We start from the raw sequence: 20,394 nt of genomic DNA on the forward strand, positions 1-20,394 counted from the left end.
GAGAAGAAAAACACAAAGCAGCACAAATGCCCAAGCAAGGACAAATATTTTGGTTTTCCAACTGTACTGAACAATGGCATCACCACAGCACCCATATCCTAGGCTAGACATGAGGATGGAGAGCTGCAAAGATACCACAAAACATCAATAATGGGAGGAAATATATACCAAAAGTCTGAGGCAGTGAAATCATATCAAAGGGAAAATGTATCAAAGACTTTAGATTAAAAACCACATACAACTGTGATGAGAGGGGAAAAATTTATTGGTCCTTTAGATTTCCAATGATTGCTTGTAATATGTTCAGCAAATTCATTCCAATATTACATACAAAGGATTTCCTTGCTTGCCATGTTAGAATTAGCTTAACACTCAATGGACATGTAAGGAATAAAAAGCAAAAAGGATCATCTTGAATTTATTGTGAAATACATGATTAATTTTCCTATTTCAGCAAAACACCTGTAAAGAACTGGGTTCTGTGCTCAGCACCCACCTTCCACAAAGGTGACTCTCACAGATCACAGAAGGCACTTGAAATTCCTGGAAGTTGGGACATGGGGAAGAGAAGGGATAGCAATGCGCTCCTTTTTACTAAGTGCAATCCTAGTATAAATTCAAGCAGCCACAAAGCATTTAGATACAAAACCTCAGGCAGACATGCTAATGAAGGGCTGCAAAGCTGGAGGACAAGGAGAGCTGTGCGTCCCCCACCCGTCAGTCGTCGTCTCCGCCGCAGAGGAGCAGCAGCGCTTTCCTGTAGTCCCCAGACGTGTCTTTCTGTCAAGGCAGCACAGCAGCACCATGAGTCACCAGAGCAGCTGCCAAGTAGGGCCCCAGCCTGTGATACACTCATCCCACCCACAGGAAATCTACAGGGATGACTCTCTGCTCAGGAACGACGCACGGAAATGCTCTGCCTCTTACATGACATGAGAGCTATATTTACACAGACAGGCTGCCAGAGACAAAAAAGTCTCCAAAAGCTTTACTAGAAAACAGAGCTGCCTGTTGCACATTTGACACATTTGTCTGCAGGGGAAAGTCCAAAGGAGAAGCCCAAAGCAGCACCAAAAGTAACACATGGGCAAAGTGCACCTGCCACTGCCTAGAAAGGCACCAGCTCTGCTCCCTGTAATCAATGAGAACATCTGATATGAAATCCGTATGGGCCTGGTAGGCAGTGCCAAAAAACCTCCACCCAGGCTAGTTAAGGGAGCATAATGTCAGGAATGACAACAGAAAAATCATAAAAAAGCAGGACTTTCAGTATAAAACAAGAGGAGAAAAATAAAAGTCTTTTGGCTTAACTTTGCAGCAACAGCTGGCTCTGGTTTTCTTGCTGGCTCCTTCCCTTCCTGTTCCTTCCCATCCACTCAAAGGAAATTATGACTCAGAGTGGTTCCACAGTGAAACCCTTTTGACTTGGAAATGTTGCCAAGGGTTCCACATCACAACCCAAGATGTAAACTTCAACCTCACGGTAATTCAGACTCCCAACCCAAGAGTTTTCTCTGGAGCCAGCACCCCCTCTGAAGCACTGCACAATAAGGAACTCAGACAAGAACAAGGAAATTATGCAGTAGCTAAATATGGTGTATGAGTAATTGCAATTTCAGAAAACCACATCATCTGCCCTAGTGAACACTGGAAGGAAACGTTTTTCCATAGAAAGTGTCCACTTCTTCAACAATGCCATGTCAAAACTGCAGAGGAACTCAATCTCAGAGTCCAGGTCACCCAGCTCTACCCACACCCATCCTGTGCCAAGAAAAAGCACAGTGCAAACAGTGACATCTCTATCACCCCTGCATTCCCTGAGAACAGAACAGTAATTTTACCTGAATCATCTGATACAAGGACTTTGCAAAATTCTTTCTGAATTCTTGTCTAATATCCAGCAGATCAACTTCACTTCTTGAAACCATGACTCTGATCAGGGTGTCATCATCAGTGCCAGCCCCCTAAAGGGAAAAGACCAAATAACTTTCAAATATGAGTCTGTTCTGGACAGATGCTGCAACAAAGCATGAAATACAAACAAGTATTGTACAACATGAAAGCAACAAGTGGCATCTCAAACCACTCCTGCATTATGGTTCAGCTCCAAAACAGAGAATATTTGGGACAGCATCATAAGACATTCACACTGAAATGTGGGGAACAGAGAAGCTCTGATCCCTGGACCTCTATCAAGTGCCAGATGCTCAGGCCTCTTATTTCATGTTTCATCTCAGGCTTCAGCTGTGAATACCCACATAAACGTAAAAGAACCCAGTTCCAAGCTCACGCAGTAGTACAGCTGCTCACCACAACCAGAACCACGTGTAAATCCCCCTGCAGTGCACCCTGAGGCTGCAGAACTGCACTCGCTTCTGGAACTGGGCACTCAGTCCCAGTGGTGACCAGGACAAAGCAACATCATACAGCAGGACAAAGGCAGAGCAACTCATCCCACCAACTCTCCAGCTGCTCATTATGGGGGCACAGCTTCACAAACCTTTTCCAACCACACAAACATGCCCCACTCTCTTTGTCATGCTCAGTGCTTGAAACATTTCACCTTCCTGTGCAGACCAAGGCCCTGACCCTCTGCTCAGACAAGGCAGACTCCACACAAGCTGAAGCCGTACAAACTTTGATGTGCTGACCTGCGGATGCACTTCAAGGAAGGACTTGGCAGAGCCCCCACGGTCATCTTCAGCCTAACGTCCAGGGCCACTCAGTCCTTCTGGGTGCAATATTCCTGGATTACACCTAAAAATGCCCTGAAGCTGCTCAAAAGTTATGCCATGAGTCCGGTGGTTTCTGAGGAATAAAAGCCAAGCTCTGCCTTACCTAATCATGAAAGCCAGCTCTGCCCAGTGCAGAACCTTGTTATGCCAAACTGATAAATTAGAAGTAAAAACTCCTCTGTCAAAGTAATAATTGACAAAAAGCTTTCTTATCTGAAATGTTGAATGATTTTTTATTTCTATTCAAAAAAAAAAACTCGGGGGATCTCACCAGCACACATTAGTCAGGCTCCACACAACAGAAGTGTATAAGAATCTAAAGCCTACAGGAAAATTGCAGTCTTTAAAAAATAAAAATAATTAAGAGCCAAGTAATCCTCCTCAGACAGCTCATCCTACGGATGCAATACTTTCTATTTTTCACCTGAACCTAATTCTACATTGGTACCCACAGAAGCAGGAAAGGACTTTAAAAAATTAAGCTATCATTTTGTGTCTCATCACTAACTCTCAAGCTCTCACCGCATCTTCTGACAAATCTACTTCAGGGCTCTCTAGCAGGGGCAAGGGAGGAATTCCTCATGGAAGCTGATAACTTGCCTGGAAACAATAGAGTACCTGCCTCTGGTTTAATTAATATTACCCATTGGGAGGTAAAAATTACAGCTTTCCCTGCTTATCTCCTCCCATCCAAGAGAAGGTGAAGACAAGAGAAACATGGATGCACTGCTAATGCAATTCCCACATGTGATCTTTTGCAGCTGTTTAAGTCTTTCCTTCTCTCTGCTGAGTTTCTTTTGCTTCTCCAAATAGGATGGATAGTAACCAAAATGTGTTCCAAAGCTACCCAATGCCCTAAAGTCTGTAAACACTCGCATCCAAATCAAAGAGTACTAATTTGCACAATCTACAATTCTTTCCTTCCTCAGTACATCCACCACCTAAAGACACTGGCATTTAATCAGCTGGGAAGTGCCCAGTGGATATTGCCAGACGTTTTCCAGTGTAGCAACAGCAAACCAAAAAACAGCTGATGAGACTAAAAGGTCTGTGGTCTGAGAAATCCATAATGAACTCCAAGGAAACCATGAATTATTTGTATCTTCTCCCAGCCCGGCACTCCCTGAACCTTCTGCAGATAGTTAGTGATACTGTCAGCATTAACAGTGGCAGAAGAAATTAAGAACAAGCTAAAGGGAGAGGAATTGTAGCTGGAGGAGATGGAAAGTAACCTAGGGAAAACATTTACATACCTTCATGGAATAATACAGGGTCTCAGCAAAATAGGCAGGCACACTTCGGATGCATTTCACTGGATAAGACAAATGATTTAATTATTGACTGCTATTAAATACAGGGCAATCTCTGATTGCCAAGACAAGGTGTTTGTCACTGGGTTACTCTCTCCAGTAGTGTCACCTGGTCTCTCCCTCTGTAACAACTCTTTGGGTTCTGAGATTTAGGACAAACATTTATTTCTGGTAACAGAGAGACTTTACTGGTCAAACTCTCCAACACTGTCCTAGATAAGCTGCCAGGAATGCAGGTGAAGGCAGAGCTGTGTCTCAGCTCTGGCAGAGGTGCACATGACCAAAGAGAATGCAGTTCACCACCTCTTCTCCAGACATAAAAATAGATCCCAGGTGATTATGTTCCTAAAGGAACCCTGTTTTCCCACCAGCCTCTGTGACACCTGCAATTTCAGGAGGCCTGGGAGTAAGCAAAGGCAGCCTAGGGCTAGACAGGCTAGGACTCAATTACCCACTGCCAGGAGCAGCTTCTCCAGATCACCAGAGGTCTCCCGGTCAATGGTCTCCTCAATCTGGAAGCCGGAAATGGTCATGTACTTGTCAAACACTGCAAAACAAAGTGTGCTCAGTCAGGGAACAGCCAACATTCCTGCCCGTGCCCCCCAGCTCAGGACAATGCCACCTGTGTGTGAATCTACAGTTCAGGTGCTATTGGCCGCTCACTGTCTTGTTCTGAGCACCAATTTCCCATCAGATGCCCCCTGTACAACCCCTCCCTGCACCTGGAAGGAACAGCTCCACGCATTATTCCCAAAGGCCTAAACACATTGGTAAAAGACTTCTGGATGGGCAAGGAGCAGGGAAAAAGGTATTGTCCCTCTATTATCAGCTCAAAGTAAGCACCTCAATATGGGCTGAGCTTTTCCAGGCTGGATTTCAGGTAGAGGCTCTCAGCCCATCATTAACCACACTACCTACCCCTCCTCAAGTGGGAAACGCTGCGGGTTCCCAAGATAGTGATGAACTTTTCTTCATCTGTTCCCCACTTCAGCTCCCCAGCTCTGAACAAAACCTGTTACGAATTCAAGAGATCAAAGCATCAGCATTTGTTTTGTGTCCACACCTCCTGTTGAAAAGCTCTATTTGGCTCACTCTGAGGAGCATTAAATTTACTAACAAGCCATAGCTGGAAGGAAAATAATGAAATGAAATTGCCAAGTACTGAATTAATCTTAGAAAGAAATGAAAAAAACAAATTGACTGTGAAGGCATTTCCATGAGTAATGCAGCTTCAGGCCCTGAAACTGACTCTGCATAGTCCTCTTCACAAGGACTGAAGTTTGCTGAAACTGTGATAACACAGCAGATAAAATCTATTCACAGTACTGCCTTTTCTGCCCTTTTTTCCCTTCCCTTTTTCAAACAGAGTAGCAAAAATTTGTTACATGATTGGCTTCAACAGCAAAACCACACCAACTTGGCCCAGGAGGAAGTTTTCCAAGAAGGAGGGGAAGATGGATCTAGAACTTTAAGAGGATTCTCCAGCTGATAAATTCTTAGCTGTTTGAAACCAGATTTTAGTCATGGTTTTAGCACACTCGTGGCTTTTCAGGCAAGTCTGTATTTGATGCAGACAAAGACCTGGGTGCATTTTCAGCACCAGGAAAGTAAAGAACTTGAAAAATTTGGAATGAGCAAGAGCCAGGAGAAAACAAGAAAGGAAAAGAAATTTGGAAAATGAAACAAGTTCTTTTCCCCGACAGTTGGAAAACTTTGCCTTTTTCCAAACTCTGTGCTAAGCACTCTAAGGAGAAAGTATACATTGTAGTATATGTGATCTTTTTAATATTAATGGTACAGAATGAAAAAAAGATGGAGAGGAAAAAGCTCTCAAGGCACTCACTGCCAGGATATTTATTACAAATAACATATGCTAAGCCCTCCAAATGAATACCAGCCCTCTCCATCCAGTAGCAAATGAGAAGTCCCAGTACAGCATTTAGAAAAATACCAGCAAAAGATTGATTTAGAGATACTACAATTTGCAAATAGAACTTTATGCCAGCTTTAAGTTTGTACCTGCCTTGCCACTGGGCAATACACAAAATGTACCTCAACTGTATAGCTCTAAAGAAGTGATGTTCACAAAAGCTTTTCCAAAAAGACAGACTTTCTCCTTCAGGCATTCTCAGAAAAGTCTCACAATTGCTTTGAATTAACATTTAGTTATCATAAACAAAAAATTTAAACATCACCACTGAGCAAAAAGTTAGCCTTTTAATGTATCAAGTCCCTTCCAGAATATATGACTGATGAAAAACATTGGGAAGCCAAAAATACTCCTACATTTGCACAGTCATGTACCTCAGTTCTGACCATCTGTATCTGGCAATAGCAATTAGAAAATGACTGAATCTGTTCCAGCTGTGTTGGGTGGTGAATGGAAAAGTCCATTGACTCAAGGTCCCAGCCCAAGTTAAATGTATGCAGCAAACCACAGAGACTGTTTGGAAAACCAGGACCTTCTCAAGAGCTGGGTTTTAGTGCCTCCTAAATTTAGCTGCTCATTTAAACCCAATTTAAGGGGCCAAAGGCTCTATCTGCCTACCAGGGCCAGTGCTTCATATGTTTCCTCAATTACATAGGCCCAGCTAAAAGCAAGACTGAAAATTTCATGGAACAGTCTAGTTCACGATTCAAACGTTTGCCCCTCTAATTTTCCAGCTATAATTGTCTCAGGAAATTAACTCTGACAGCAGAACAACAATGCTTTCTGCATTTAAGTGACAAAGGATAGGCCCATACCAGTAAAATATATTTTGCCAATCTGTCTCTCCATCTTGCCGTGCTTTCAGGAGAATGTTTTATTGATCTAATATTCTGTGTTTACTGTGTCACCTTGAAACAATCTCTGTATTTCTTTCATCTCAACAATTTATGAGAGGAATATGTCTCATGCAGAGTTGTCTGAAATAACTGAGAAGAAACATGTCTTGAATGAGTTGTAATCAAATTGCTGAAATATTGACCATCACTCCAACAAAGCAAATGGCACCAGCTAGAGACAGGCAAGGATATGGATTAACTGCTGGCATTCCTTTCCATCCAGAGCACAGGGGTAGGGAGCAGTCATGGACAGGGATTCAATTCAGAGAGAAGTCCAAGTCAGATATGAAGGAATGAACTGTTAACATCTGAGTTTTCCAGCAGTGGGTCCCTCAGCATCACCAAGCCTCAGCCTCTCTTCCAATTATCTACTCACTGTTTTATTCAGGCCTCTCATTAAGTAATAAGCAAAACTGAAGTGTGAAAGTGCAAAAAATTTTGATCCTAGTATTTCAGGTTTTGACACTACTTTTGTCCAGAACATACAAAAGCACATGAAAACATATAAGAAAAACATAGAGAACCTTAACTATCACTTTCACATTTGAATTCCAGCTGTTTGCCATCTCTGTGAGATAACTCAAAATACCCCAAGCCCTACGTCAGTCACCCACCTGAGCATCCTGCTCAACAAGAGCCTCATCAACTCCAACATCAGGATCTCTGTTCCCCTAAACAGAAATTCAGAAGTTGTTAAACTGAAGAATTAGCAGATAAGTCAAAAAGCATTTACCTGTTACATTGAGCCTGTAAGTTACTGTGACAAGTCACACCCTAATGCATCTTCTCCAAAACCACCTTGATTTTCCCTTTTGCTTGCAAGTGTCTGTATGAAATAAGGGTCCTCTTCCCCTTTTGCCTTCCAAACCCCATGCAGCAGCACCTGCTACACCCATGGGCATCACAGAAGTGTTTTGCTTCAGTGATATGGAAATGACTCAGAAGAGAGCCCAAGGCTGACCCTGCACATCAGAGCAAGTGCCTGAGTTCCAGAGCCAGTCCTGCCTAGCCCAGGCCCATCCAGAACCCAGCTTAGCAAGCAGCAAGTGCTAAGTGCACCCAGCAGTGAAAGCCAGCCCACAACAGGACACCAACCTGCAGCAGCACCACCAGCAACCTCTGGAAATGGCCTGAGGTTTCCCCTGTGATCTTATCCTCCAGGTCAGCCTCATACTCTGCAAAAGAGCAACATCCACTCACCACCTTGCAGGCTCCCTGGCTGTTCTCAGGGGAGAGCAAGGAAAGGCAAAAAGTCCACTTGACTCACAATTTGTAAAATCATCTATCAGAAACATCTTTAACATTCAGGACATTCTGCTTTCACTTACATAACACTACTCCAAAAATGGAAAATAGAGCACCTCACACCTCATGTCAGAAACAGATTACTCACAATATTTTCAAGTACAAGGTGACATGCATGGATTCAGCTCCTTAAGGAGCTAAAGAGGATACAGACATGGAGTCATGCCAAATCATGGCAGTCTCACTGTACAAAAATCATAAGCCCAGAAAAGTTTGCCACTAATAAATTTTGCCCCTAGAGACTGTGTTTGGGCTCAAAATTTGTTAAAACATGAAAATTTCTTGTGTGGAAGCAATCTGCACAGAGCTATAAGGAATCTGTTGAATTAAACATTGCCCTGAAAAACAAGCCCACAATCACAGGGTAAAAGCATCTACTCCTGTGGACAGCCAAAGGCTACACCTGCTTTAGCATAAGTGCACTTGAACACAACATAGAGCAAAAGGCAAAAAAAAAAAACAACCTACACTTCGGGTTTTTATGTGTTCAGTTTTCTTGTTTCCAATTACTGAAAATTACCTTACAGTTCAAGGGATGAAAATAATGGGTGGAGGAAATAAATGCTTTTGAAAGAATTCTAACTATAAAGCACAAAGCACCACAACCTGCAGTCATAACCCTGAAATAAACTATTTCAATTTACAATTCAAATTCTAGTTCCTTTCAATACGAAATTTTGCAACAGAGCAGAAAGAATTCCCTCGTATTGGACACATCCATCAGTTCAGAGATAGACCTTATTTGAAAGATGATCTAAAATCATATTAAAGGAACTGAACAGAGACCCTTATTTTATACAGAAAATTACCTTGCTGATAAACCTGTTTAATATTCTGCACTTCTGCAGGTGTTCTGGAGGCAAGAATTTCAGTCAACACTTTCTCATTGGTTCCTGCTCCCTGCAGGGGTACAAGTATGAGTCAGTTGATGGAATAACAAAAGGAAAACAAGAAATCCCTTTGACAATCAAAACCAAGCATAAACTTGTATATTTGGATCAAATAAACAAAAATATTTCTTCTTTCTGATATACTGTGGGTGTTTTGAAGGTAATTTCTCCCAGTTTTGTCTTGATTGTTTTCCAAACCAACCCAACAATCTATAAAACCCCAGCGCTGCAGGACTCAGAAGGGCCCTTCCACACCCAAGCACAGCCAGGTGTGCCTCATGTCACAGCTGAAACAGCCACAATAGAGCGTCACCATAGAGTATCAGAAGGCTTCAGCCCACACAGAGTAACACCACACCACTCCAGAAGGCTGCAAGCATCTGTCCTTCTTGTTCTTCAGCCCAACTTTTTATCCCCCCCATGTTGATGCACTGCACCTGTGTGCCCTCTGTTCCCTTTGGTAGTTGGGCAGTGCCCCTGGGCACTCCATGGCTCATTGCTGTCAATGCTGCTCACAGCTGCAGCCCCACTCCCAATCACCACAAACTCTGTGCCTACACCTCAGTTCCTTGTTATTACAATCAATGACATCAAGAGAAGTGAATGGAGTAAGTTTGCATCTTAGCTGTAATTCATACAGTGTCTGTCACCTGCCAGGACACAGATAAGCACAGAGCCACCCTGCACAGATCTGCAGCCTGCTGTGAACTGTACTGTTAAACAAACCCCTTCTTCCACTGCAAACACTTTACAACAGAATTGCTAACCCAGATAGTTCCAGCAATTCTGCAGTTCTTAATGACAGCAGAAACAACAGCCACTCTTTCATTTTTACAAGGATAGAACTTACAGAAGCCAGGCCAATATCTTGTTTCCACAAGTCTAATCCTTTGTTTGCAAGAACAATCCACTGCTCTTTACACATACAAAGGAGTCATTTCACAAAAGCAACACTGAAATGCAATACTGACCATTTTTTGCTTTAACATGTTATTTACAACCTTTCCTGTAAGGAAAACACTGAATACTAAACACATACAAACATATGCAACTGCACACAAAGCTATCCAGAATACAAACCTGCCAGGTTTCAGGCAATCATTTCCAAAATGCAGATTGTTTCATGAACATGCCTACTCAACAAGGGAGGCAGGCACAGTTAAACTCACTCAATCCAAGCAGCAGCAGTGAAAACAGTGAAAATGGATGGGACAGCCTTCAGCACAGAGCTAGTGCTCTTAGCTGAGTTACCTTGCAGTGAAGTCCCTGCCATCACACCTGCTTTACTGCTACCCCCCTTGGCTGAGCTGCAGCCAGTACTGACATCCTTTCCTGTGCAAACACATGCCCTAGAATTCCATGGTCCTGGGTTTAATCTTTTTAAGTGACAAGAACAAAACCACTCCTGTTTCACTATCTCTACTTTCCCTCCTACACCCATCTGTTCTGTCATTTCCCTGTCAGTCTTTGACTCCTAAATCAATAAGAGGAGCTTGGGGATACAATTTTTCATTAATCAACAAGGCCTTTATCAGTTTCTCTGTCAGGTACCACCATCCCTTCCCCCAGTGTACATAAAGGCATTACAGAAAACCTCCAGGAATGAAGTTTCTGTTGCCTGAGGGACTATTTGCTGGGACACAGGTGCATGAGCATTTGCTTGCACAGTTGACTAAAGCCTACATATTAACCAGCTGCTCATCCAGGATCTTGGGAGTTTGCATGGAAATGTCATTCCACAAAGCACTACCTCACACTAGAGTCAAGTTCAGTGTCCTCTATTTTGATCAATACTGTAAATAGTCCAGGGACATCCAATTCCTGAAATTCCACAGATGTGACAGAGACAGAAAAAAAAAAGCACACAGAAGAGACATTGAAATTTCTACACATCCACATGATAAATTGTTTGTTTACCTGGCCTGCCCAGAAAGGCACTAAATGCAATCACTAAAGAGAAAATTTAGGGGGGTACACTGACAGGCTCATCAGTTATTCCCTCTGTGTTACTGAAGGCAGTTTTTTAGAGGTCATTCAATACTACAGACAATACCTGCTCATAATTTTGGTGGACACCAGTTTACACAAGCTCATCAATTTTGGACTTGCACTGCAATCCATCAGGGGTAACACACTCTGTAGCTTAAATAGCAGTCAAGAAGAAACAAAGAGCACCATATTTCTGTTAAATGTTCTGGACTAATTTTCGTACAGCTGCATAGTTATAAAACCTCAGCTGCTCACATCAGAAAAATCCAGAGCCCTCTGAACTTCAGCACTGCACTTGAACAGCAAAAAGATTATCAAAGCAACTGCACATGTACTCATTGTTTTTAAACCAGAAGGAACAACTCTTATGCTGTGTAGATTTCTAAACTGCCTCTGAGTTATTAGGATGAAAAAAACACCTAGGCAAAACCATGGCACTCACATCAGTCAGCATAACTTGGCTAATTATTTTTTTAAGCCTACTTCTATTAGCACTCCCTTTAGCAACCAAAGTTCATTCAAAAAAAAAAATATCGACCAAAAGCACCAATCATTTCATGTAACACAGGAATTCTCTCTCCTCTTACCTTGATGGCATGCTTCAGCGCATGAGCATCAAAAATATATGCTGGTCTCATCAGAGAGACCATCAAGGTTTCAAACTTGCCAGTAAGTTCTGATTTCAGGTCATCCACAAGATCCTAGGGCAGAACAAACAGTGCTGTGATGAACAAGGACTAAGCATTTTAAAAGGATGCACATGAGTCTGCAAGCTGAAAGGCTCTGGGGACAGCAAAAAAGACAAGAGAGGGGCACCTCTCTTTTTCTTATAATTGGTACCTCAGCTGAAGCAAATAAGGCAGGAGAAAAGGATGAACAGGCATTTGGAAAACCTGAAACACACTGTCTTTCTTTTTAGGATGAGGCAGGGTGGAGGACAGAGGGAGGCAAAAGCAAAAGTAGATATTCTTGCAAGGAATGTTTTACAAGGAATGTGGTGAATACGCCTCATATTTTAAAGTAATCATTGTTAACCAGAACCAGCTCATTTCCAGAGGTATTTCTTCTTCTTACCCTGCCAAATAAGGTTTTAAAGGCAGAAGCTATTTCTTGACGCTGAGCATTGTTTCTGGTGGTGAGGATCGTCAGCACAGTTTCTTCATCAGTCCCTGAAGGTAGAAAGAACAACAAGCTACAAACACACTGAAAAACCAACTGCAGTGGCACAAACTCAAAAGGCAGTGAAAGATGCTTGGACAACAAAAGCCTACTGGCCAACAGCAGAATCATTCAAATAACAAATGTCACCGTACCCCAAGCTGAGCCATCAAGTTTGGTGCAAAAACATGACTGGAGGACTAAACATGTTGTTTGTTCTCCATCAGTGCTCCGATCCAGACTCTGCTCCAAGCACCAGCTATAACATTTAGTCAGTCAGTGCTCCACAGAAAGGTCTTGCCTTTGGGCTCACCAACAAACTGCCAACTTGCAGCAAAACTCAGTCCAGCAAACCCAAACACCTCAGAGGGCAGCAGTGTGGAGCTATTATCCATTCTATACACAAAGCTTGCAAGATAGGCCCTCCCAGCCCTACTGAGTTTGCCTGTAGGCTGAGGTGTATCACATATCCCTCCTGCCCCTCCTTCTGCTTCCTTCCACTTCAGAGAAAGCAGCAAATCAGGGTTTGTTCTCCCAGGAAATTTTGGGGCAGAAAGCTCCAGTGCGGGTTTACAGACCACTTCTTAGTCTGCATTCACGCTGTGTGCTCGCATTCCTTGCCCCAGTAACTGCACTGTGCTCACACAATTCCAGGGCCAGGAGTCTGCTGTGGATTTTCCATGCAGAGCTCCTACCATGCAGCTGTAATTCTCCACAGCTGTCCTTGTAAAGCCAGAGCTACTGCTCTGTAAAACTTCAGTGTACCCAGTAGCATGTGGAACATCCATTTCTTAATGGGGAATGTGCAAACCCCTTCCCTTTTCCCTCATGCTAACCCAAAAATAAACATCCTTGAGAGCTGCGCAGTCACAACCAGGACACGCCCAGACCAGTGCAGTCCTGGGGCTGTCATTCCATGGCCTGTAAACACATGTCCTACCCTCATCTGCTGAGACAAAAAAATAGATCAGAAAGGAGGTTTGCAAAGGAGGAAGAGCCTTTTCTTTCTTGTAAAATAAAAATTATCCTTACCCAATCCCTTCATGGCCTTACGAAGGGCTTCTGCATCAGCTCTGGCATCAAAAGGAGCAAAGGCTGTCACGGTGCCTCTCGTGTACTGGAGGGGAAAAAGGGGTCGGGGGAGAGGGAAAAAGCCATGAAATGGAATTTTGCATCTTTCAGTTCATACATGAGCTCCGGTTAAATCTGAATTCACAATCCAAAAGCTGATTGTCTTTTTCTTGCAATTGTCTGGCTAAAGAGCAGTCTGGGGGTGTTTGAACACTGGTCACTCCAGAGGCACTACTATGGCTTCCCTTAGCAGTGCAGCTAAATTTGGGTATATTTACATACCAATTCTGCAAACTACTGCTATCTCCAATACTGGAACCTGAGTGCTGGGAACCGAATAAGGATTTATCATTTGCTAAAGCAATTTTAAAAATTAATGCCACAAATCATGTATGCTAGGCAAATGGCACAAAGACACATATGGAAATAAGAACTTCTCAAGGAAAACCCTATTGTAACTCTCAAGCCAATTTTTTCTACCACCCTGCAACCCACTGAATTCTACAATGGCTTTCAATATTTCATCATGGTGCTTTTGACATGAGCAATTTCTTAAAAAGTGATTCAGCTACATTAGTTTACAGCAAAACAAAAAGACCATTTCTCATCATAGTGCTTTTGACATAAGCAACTTCTTAAAAAGTGATTCAGCTACATTAGTTTATAACTAAAAAAAACCAGTTCAAACATAAGGGTAAGAGATCAGTTTGTCCAAACACAAAAACAATTCCACTAGGTCTCCATGGAACATGGCTCTTGAGGGAATTTCTCTTTGGATTAAACACCAAAGGACATTCATCATCTCTGTGGAAAAGTTTTGCCTTTATTTAAAGAGGATAGCTCAAGAACCTACATATGTTTAGCACAATAGTTAATTAACTATGGAAGTGGCCAAAAGGGGAAACAGCTGAGTTTGGGGAACAGGAAGGCGTTTCCAACAGCTGAAGAGGGGAAATTTCCTGTAAGCACTGGCATAAAAACACAGCAATCAGAACAGGCAGGGCATTTTTCCACTCCCAAGAAAGAGCAGAATAGCAAGTGCCAAGACACCTACTGAGATTGGCACCGGATTACTCCAGAGGCAGCACAGCCATCTGGCCTTCCCTGGAGTTAGGAATTTCAGCCACTCAGGTCTCCAGTCAATGCACTCATCAGAGACAGGTCAGCCAGAAGGGCAGGGAGAAAAGAGCAGTAACCAGAAACTGCCCCAGGGCTCCCTCCTGCTCCTGCCAGCAGAGACTCCCCAGGCTCCCAGTGCAGCAGCAGCAGCCAGGAGTCAGGTTCACGTCTCACACTCTGACAGATCAGAACAAAAGCGTCACAGTGCTAAATGGCAACAACAAATTTCTTTGTGGGACACGGTTTCCAATAGCCAGGAGAGCTCAGAGGTGTGACAATCCCACTGGAACACTCTGCTTGTCCCATTATAAGCCATTTTTTCAGGTAGTACTTTCAATGTATTTATCATCTTCCTAGCTAATTCCAAAGACTACCATGAAAACAATCTCAAGGATTTAGGACTCACTTTTATGCACTGAGTTTAATTTGGTAAAATAGATAAAGACTGAAAAGTCTTTCCTTCCTCCTCCCTTACTACCACTCCAGCCAGAGTGGTATTTTATTTTTGTTCCATATCATCTCAACATAATGAATATTACACAAGTACTGCATTTCTCCTTTGGAAATGACCAATGTCAACAAATCTCAGAGGAAGCAGATATTGATCTTTTGCTTATCTTGTTATAAAAAAGTGGAATTCCCCTCCACAATTCTTAAAGTCTTGTGACAACAGCCCAACCTTCCTATGTGGCTGTTATAGACAAAGTATGTGTGAACACTAAATGCCAGATGAAATCTCTCTGCACAGCCCTTCTCATTTTTGTTAACCGACAGGAATCCTTCAAAACTCTTTTCCAAAGCACTGCACAGAAAGCCTGAACATGCACTAAGCTTGATGACCAGTTCCTGAAAATCTCCTGGTGCAGCTGAAACCTAAAAGACTTTTCCTGATGCCTGAGCACTGTTTGCATTCCAGGCATTCCCCTGTGGCACACAGCACTCAGTGGATTTTGGCTCCCCACCTGCTCCAACCACCCTCCACCAGAACCTGAGTCACACCTGCCTTGAGGAGCCACATGCAGGCAGATGTGACACTGCCAACAGTTGGCCCAGTACTAGGAAAGGGTGAAGCTATCCCTAACTTCACATAGGAGCCCAACTCAACCTAGTGCTTTCCAGAGCACTGCAGCGTGGCCTGACAACTGGGGTACAGCAGAGATTACTCAGGCACGCTGTGTTCAACAACCACAACCCATCTAAAACACTCCACTACTCACAAGTGCCCTTTTAGTTACTCCAGTTCAGATTTCTCATTTGTGAAATCAATGGACAAGAGCAGAAAGCTGTGCAGCAGCGATTCAGTCCATGGAGGGAAGAGCTGTGTCCCCCTCCCCAAACAGGGCACATTTTGGCCACATAGAGAGGGCAGCACCTCTTCTGAACCACCACTACAGCCTGACCCAAACTTGCTGTCACAGCAAATCTGAAAAGGAGCTATGAACCAGACAAACTTCATTATTTATTTACTTCTATGAAAAGATATCTTTAGTATCACTAGAAACATTCCTTGTTGTTTAAGTAAGCAGATACACAGTAACACTACAGCCTCATAGGTCCTTTTTTCTTTGGATAGCAAGCTCCCCACCCAGTAGCACCCAAAGCACATGAATGAAAAAGACAAACAGTCTTTGATATAAATCCTTTTGTAATCTGGAGTTATCCTTTACTCAATCACCACACCTTACACCAGGCAGTAAAATAAAAAGATAAGCACAACACAAAAAACCTCAACACAAAATGTATCACAAGATTATAACACCCCAAACCTACACACATTCTTTTCTGTCTACACTCCCCAATACAGTGATTGTTGTTAAGGAGTCATGTGCACTGCAAGTAGAATTTGTGATTACACACTAGAAATAAACAGCAGCTTTCATTTTCTCCAGACACTTTCCAATGAGACCAATGAAGCTCCTAGAAACACAAAATTAGCATGAAAAGGCAGAGGGGAAAAAAATTAAAAGACTACAAAGCAGCAGATAATACTGCTTTAAAATTTATGCCCCTCCAAATGAGGAAATTCACATTGTCTGGTATTTCTGTCTGATTCTATGCTAGCAAAGGTTTCCATGAGAGGATAAAACCTCAGGTGAAATGTTTCTAACCAGCACCTCGAAGAGAATGTCTCCCAAGAGACAATTTGGCATCACAAACTAATAGTGCCACATATCCTGGCAACAGTAACAAGAGCCACTTAACGAGGTTCCTTTTCATTTTCCTCACCAAGACACAAAATCTTTCCCACCCACAAGCCCCTGTGTTTAGCCACTGTTAAACGCAGAGCATTGATATCAGCAAACAACAGACCATACTTGAACTGACTGAGACTCATTCCCCACTACCATGGCTCTGTACCACCTACAGCACCTTCTTCTCAATCAGAGTTCCACAGATGAAGAGCCATCCTCTTTCTCTGCAGCAACAGAAGCAGTCTCTCAAACATCTGCTGCTGGAGAAGCTGGTATTTAGTGTAAAGAAGGTGCTGTGAGACTTGTTGTTTTTTTCTTTTTTTAAGCATCCATTTGTTTACAAGATGGCACAGGAAAACTGTGGAGTGGTAATACTGGAAATGGAGAATATTTAGCAGCAAAGAGAGAAGGTATGCTATTTCCAGCAGACTGAGGACAGCCCAGAAGGTCATGTGCTTGAAAAATGATAGACTGCTGTAAGACGGATGTCTTACACAAGACCCATCTTGCAGATAAACACAACACAGTGTTCACTGCTGACCTGAAAGCCTTCAGAGCCATTGAAGTCCACACAGAGATGCCAGTTCAAACTGTGGTCCAAAACCAACATGACACAAGAAATATGCCATTACTTCCTGACATTTTAAGGGCAGTACAGTGCAAATGGCATTGTGAGTGGATGGATACAGGCACAGAGCTTATGCAAATGTAAAACTAAAAAGACATGTCTGCAAAACACCTCTCCAAGTTTAACAGTGCTTCAGACTGTCTCCTTAAACAGGAGGAGTAAGCTCAGGTCAGCAGACTACTCACATCTGCCCCACTAAATTTAAACTCTTGAGAAAAAACAATTACACAATGTCTGTGGTGAACTCTGAGTCAGTACACCACAGAGATATCAAAGATAGGGAGGAGGGATGGAAAAAAAAAGGAAGAGAGGGGGTGGGAGAGAAGGAGAAGACCAAGCAGCAGCCAAGTAGGAACCAACAGCGAGAAATTTGAGAAACCCATCCCCAAGAGTAACCTCAACAGAGCCAGAGGGGCTGCTCAGAGCCCAGTTCTGAAAGCGTGTTTGTACTTGGGAATGTGAGACAGTCTTCTAGAGCACTGTGGAGCTGGCAATAGTATCCCTGTGCTCCGAGCCACACGTGCACATTGGCAGAACAGGAACTCCAGATATAGTGCAGAGCGGCCACACCTTCAGCAGCAGCAAGCGATCCTTTCCTGGCCGTTTAAAAACAGCCATACTAAATACTCTCAAAGTCTTATTCAGGAAAAAAAATAGGAGTAGAAGACCAAAACAGACCAGTCCACAGCACCTGCTGCTTTCTTTCCAGATTTCTGAGCCAGCAAGCACAGGGCAGCAGCTCAGCCTGTTCACTGAGGAGGAGGAGGAAATGGTGCCCTGTGCATTGCTGCAGTAACAAAGACCACTGCACACACAGCTGGGAGAGAAAGGGCAGCTTGTCAGGGCAGCAGTGCTCCCTTCAAAGAAAAGAGATAAACACAGGCAGACAGACACCAGCCTGTGCAGCACATGCTGTAGTTTTCCTACAAAATGAATGAACCTTTCTCTTCTGGACAGTGAACCAAGTTCCCCAGGCCTTTGGGTAAAGAAAAAAAAAAGGCCTCACAGAAGTGGGCAAGGACAGGTATTTCAGTGACCAAGACTTCAAATATAACTTACCTTCTTCAAAGGTTTTATTCTTCAGGGATGTACCTAGGCTAAACTGAACTCCAGTACACTGTGCTTGTGCAGCCTTTGTGAATGCTGCAGCTTTAGCTGTACACAAGGAGTTTCTGTCAATTGACAGTCAGCATTTCATAGGCATTTTCACTCTTACCTCCATTTCATAATGCAACATATAGAACAGGCAGCTGTCATGAGAAGTAGAGCTTCTTCAACTTGGCTTTTTTATTTTCATAAAATGAGTTACAGGCTACAATGCTTTAACACTCCCAGTCTTTTGTGACTGCACAGGCAAAGAATACTGCTTACGTGGAAAGCAGCCCTCTGAATGTGGAAACTGGAGAACAAGGCCTCCCTAATAAAAGCCCTCATTGTTCCAATCTACCAACATTCACCACAGATAAAAAGCCATCCCCCAAGTGTCACCTTAGGCAGTAGAAAATTTACTACCTGAAGCCAAGAGTAACTGGCTTGCACTAGTGAAGAATGAAATATTCCTGTTAAGAAGATGAATTAAAGTTTGTCTCTGTGGGACAGAATATTGTCAATTTCCATGCTTTTACTAAAAGGAAGTTACCCTTAAGCCTATAAGCAATGCTACACACACTGTAATAAAAGGCTTATTGTCCAAGCATATCCCTCCGGCCAGGTATCCTGCATTGGCATGGGTAAGGGCTCCTGTTCTCCTAACATGCATCCTACAATCCAGGCCTGATGTATGGAGAAAGAAAAACCCCTTCTTTGTCACTCAAAAGAAAACACCCCCAAAAAACCACAACTTAAAGAATTTAGAAAACCACTATTAAAAACTTTCTTTGAAAGAAGTTCTCTTTCTTTCTTTTATAACTAAATCCAGACATAATATAAGTAAATATTCACAAGGGTATTAAAACTAGTAATCACTCCACTCATTAAGTGCAATTATTCCGACCTTTGTGAAAGCCCTAACAGACCTTGATTGCTTTCACTTTCCACAGCAGTACAAACCCCATAAAGCCATTACAAACCCCTACAAATAAGCCATTAAACTCCTATTTTACTTTTCAGAGTGTATGCATTTGGTGCAATTATAGAAACAAACGCTGGAGTCCACCCCATTTTCCACACCTTCATCCAGGCTCAAACCACAGCAGCCAAAAGACTGCAAAAGAAAGTCCCCCCCCAAAATGAAGAACTGCACAATAGCTCCAAGGCTCCCAGAAAAACTCATGTTAGCTGTGGGATAACTGGGAATACAAATACCGAGCCCCCACTAGGCACTACCACAGTGATATTTTTTTCCTTCTTCCTTTCAGTGGAAGGAGCCTCCACCCATGTACAGTATAAACACAGGGTACCGAAAACTTGGCCAAATTAGTGGAAACTGGTGGAGAAAAAAAAGAAAGAAAAGAAAAAAGTTGTGCCTGACGTGTCCCTCACATGATCCCCGTTCCCCTCCCGTCCGCGTCCGCCCGGGCTTGTGGATGGGCTGGTTTAGGGGAGTCCGAAAAGAAATCGGTGAGGAGTGAAAGTAAGGAGAGGGATAATACGAGGATGTCCCCGGGAGCGGCCGGGCACGGGCTGTCAAGGCCGTGTCCTCCCGGAGCCGCCGCCTTCCTCACCTTCGCCATCTCTGGGATCCTCCGGCTGGGGCCGAGTCCGAGTCTGCAAAGAGAGATGCGACAGTGAGGGACAGCGAGGAGGAGAAAGCGACAGCGCCCGCCCGCCTCGGCTGCCCGCGCCCCTCACCTCGCGCCGCGCCGCCCTGAGCCACCGGGAGCACCGAGCGAGGCAGGAGCGAAGAGGGAGGAGGTCCCGTTGCGGCCCCGCAGCTCTTGCCTCACCCGGGGGCCGGGCCAGCCCCACCCGGGGCGGGCAGCGAGCCTCGGCCGCCTCCCGGCGCTGCTGGCAGGCCGGGCACCGCCGGCCACGTCCCGGCTTTCCCCTCCCTCCCTGCCGTGCCCTGGGAAGGGTGGCATGAGTGCTTTGTTTCTTAGCGATCGTGAACCTTTTAAAAGAAAAATTACATCTGCCGATAGACAGCCTCCAAAAGGTGCTCAAGCACCCTCCGGATGCAGTATGTATAAAATCGGTTCCCATGCATCTGAAGGGGATCCTGTCCCAGCACTA

At 43.7% G+C, this 20,394-nt stretch overlaps 1 protein-coding gene across 1 annotated transcript; it reads right to left on the bottom strand.

Annotated features, from left to right (window-relative positions):
* Nucleotides 1–247: 247 nt before the first annotated feature.
* ANXA5 (annexin A5) lies at nucleotides 248–20,187 on the bottom strand. Its single transcript, XM_030948273.1, has 13 exons — nucleotides 20,014–20,187; nucleotides 19,887–19,929; nucleotides 13,246–13,330; nucleotides 12,130–12,224; nucleotides 11,643–11,756; nucleotides 8,986–9,076; nucleotides 7,967–8,046; nucleotides 7,486–7,542; nucleotides 4,964–5,057; nucleotides 4,497–4,592; nucleotides 3,989–4,047; nucleotides 1,842–1,964; nucleotides 248–780 (listed from the first exon to the last, which is right to left on the bottom strand). The coding sequence occupies exons 2-13, from the start codon at nucleotides 19,893–19,895 to the stop codon at nucleotides 718–720; spliced, it is 966 nt and encodes a 321-aa protein (XP_030804133.1). The 5' UTR covers nucleotides 19,896–19,929; nucleotides 20,014–20,187; the 3' UTR covers nucleotides 248–717.
* Nucleotides 20,188–20,394: the final 207 nt, after the last annotated feature.

This window comes from Camarhynchus parvulus, chromosome 4 (genome assembly GCF_901933205.1).
Source record: "Camarhynchus parvulus chromosome 4, STF_HiC, whole genome shotgun sequence".
Taxonomy (NCBI): domain Eukaryota; kingdom Metazoa; phylum Chordata; class Aves; order Passeriformes; family Thraupidae; genus Camarhynchus; species Camarhynchus parvulus.

Coding starts and splice junctions, on each gene's coding strand:
- ANXA5 (XM_030948273.1), bottom strand. Junction 11,757..12,129: donor TTAAAACCTTATTTGGCAGG/GTAAGAAGAAGA, acceptor GTTCTGCCCTAG/GATCTTGTGGATGACCTGAA. Junction 9,077..11,642: donor CGCTGAAGCATGCCATCAAG/GTAAGAGGAGAG, acceptor GTACCCCTGCAG/GGAGCAGGAACCAATGAGAA.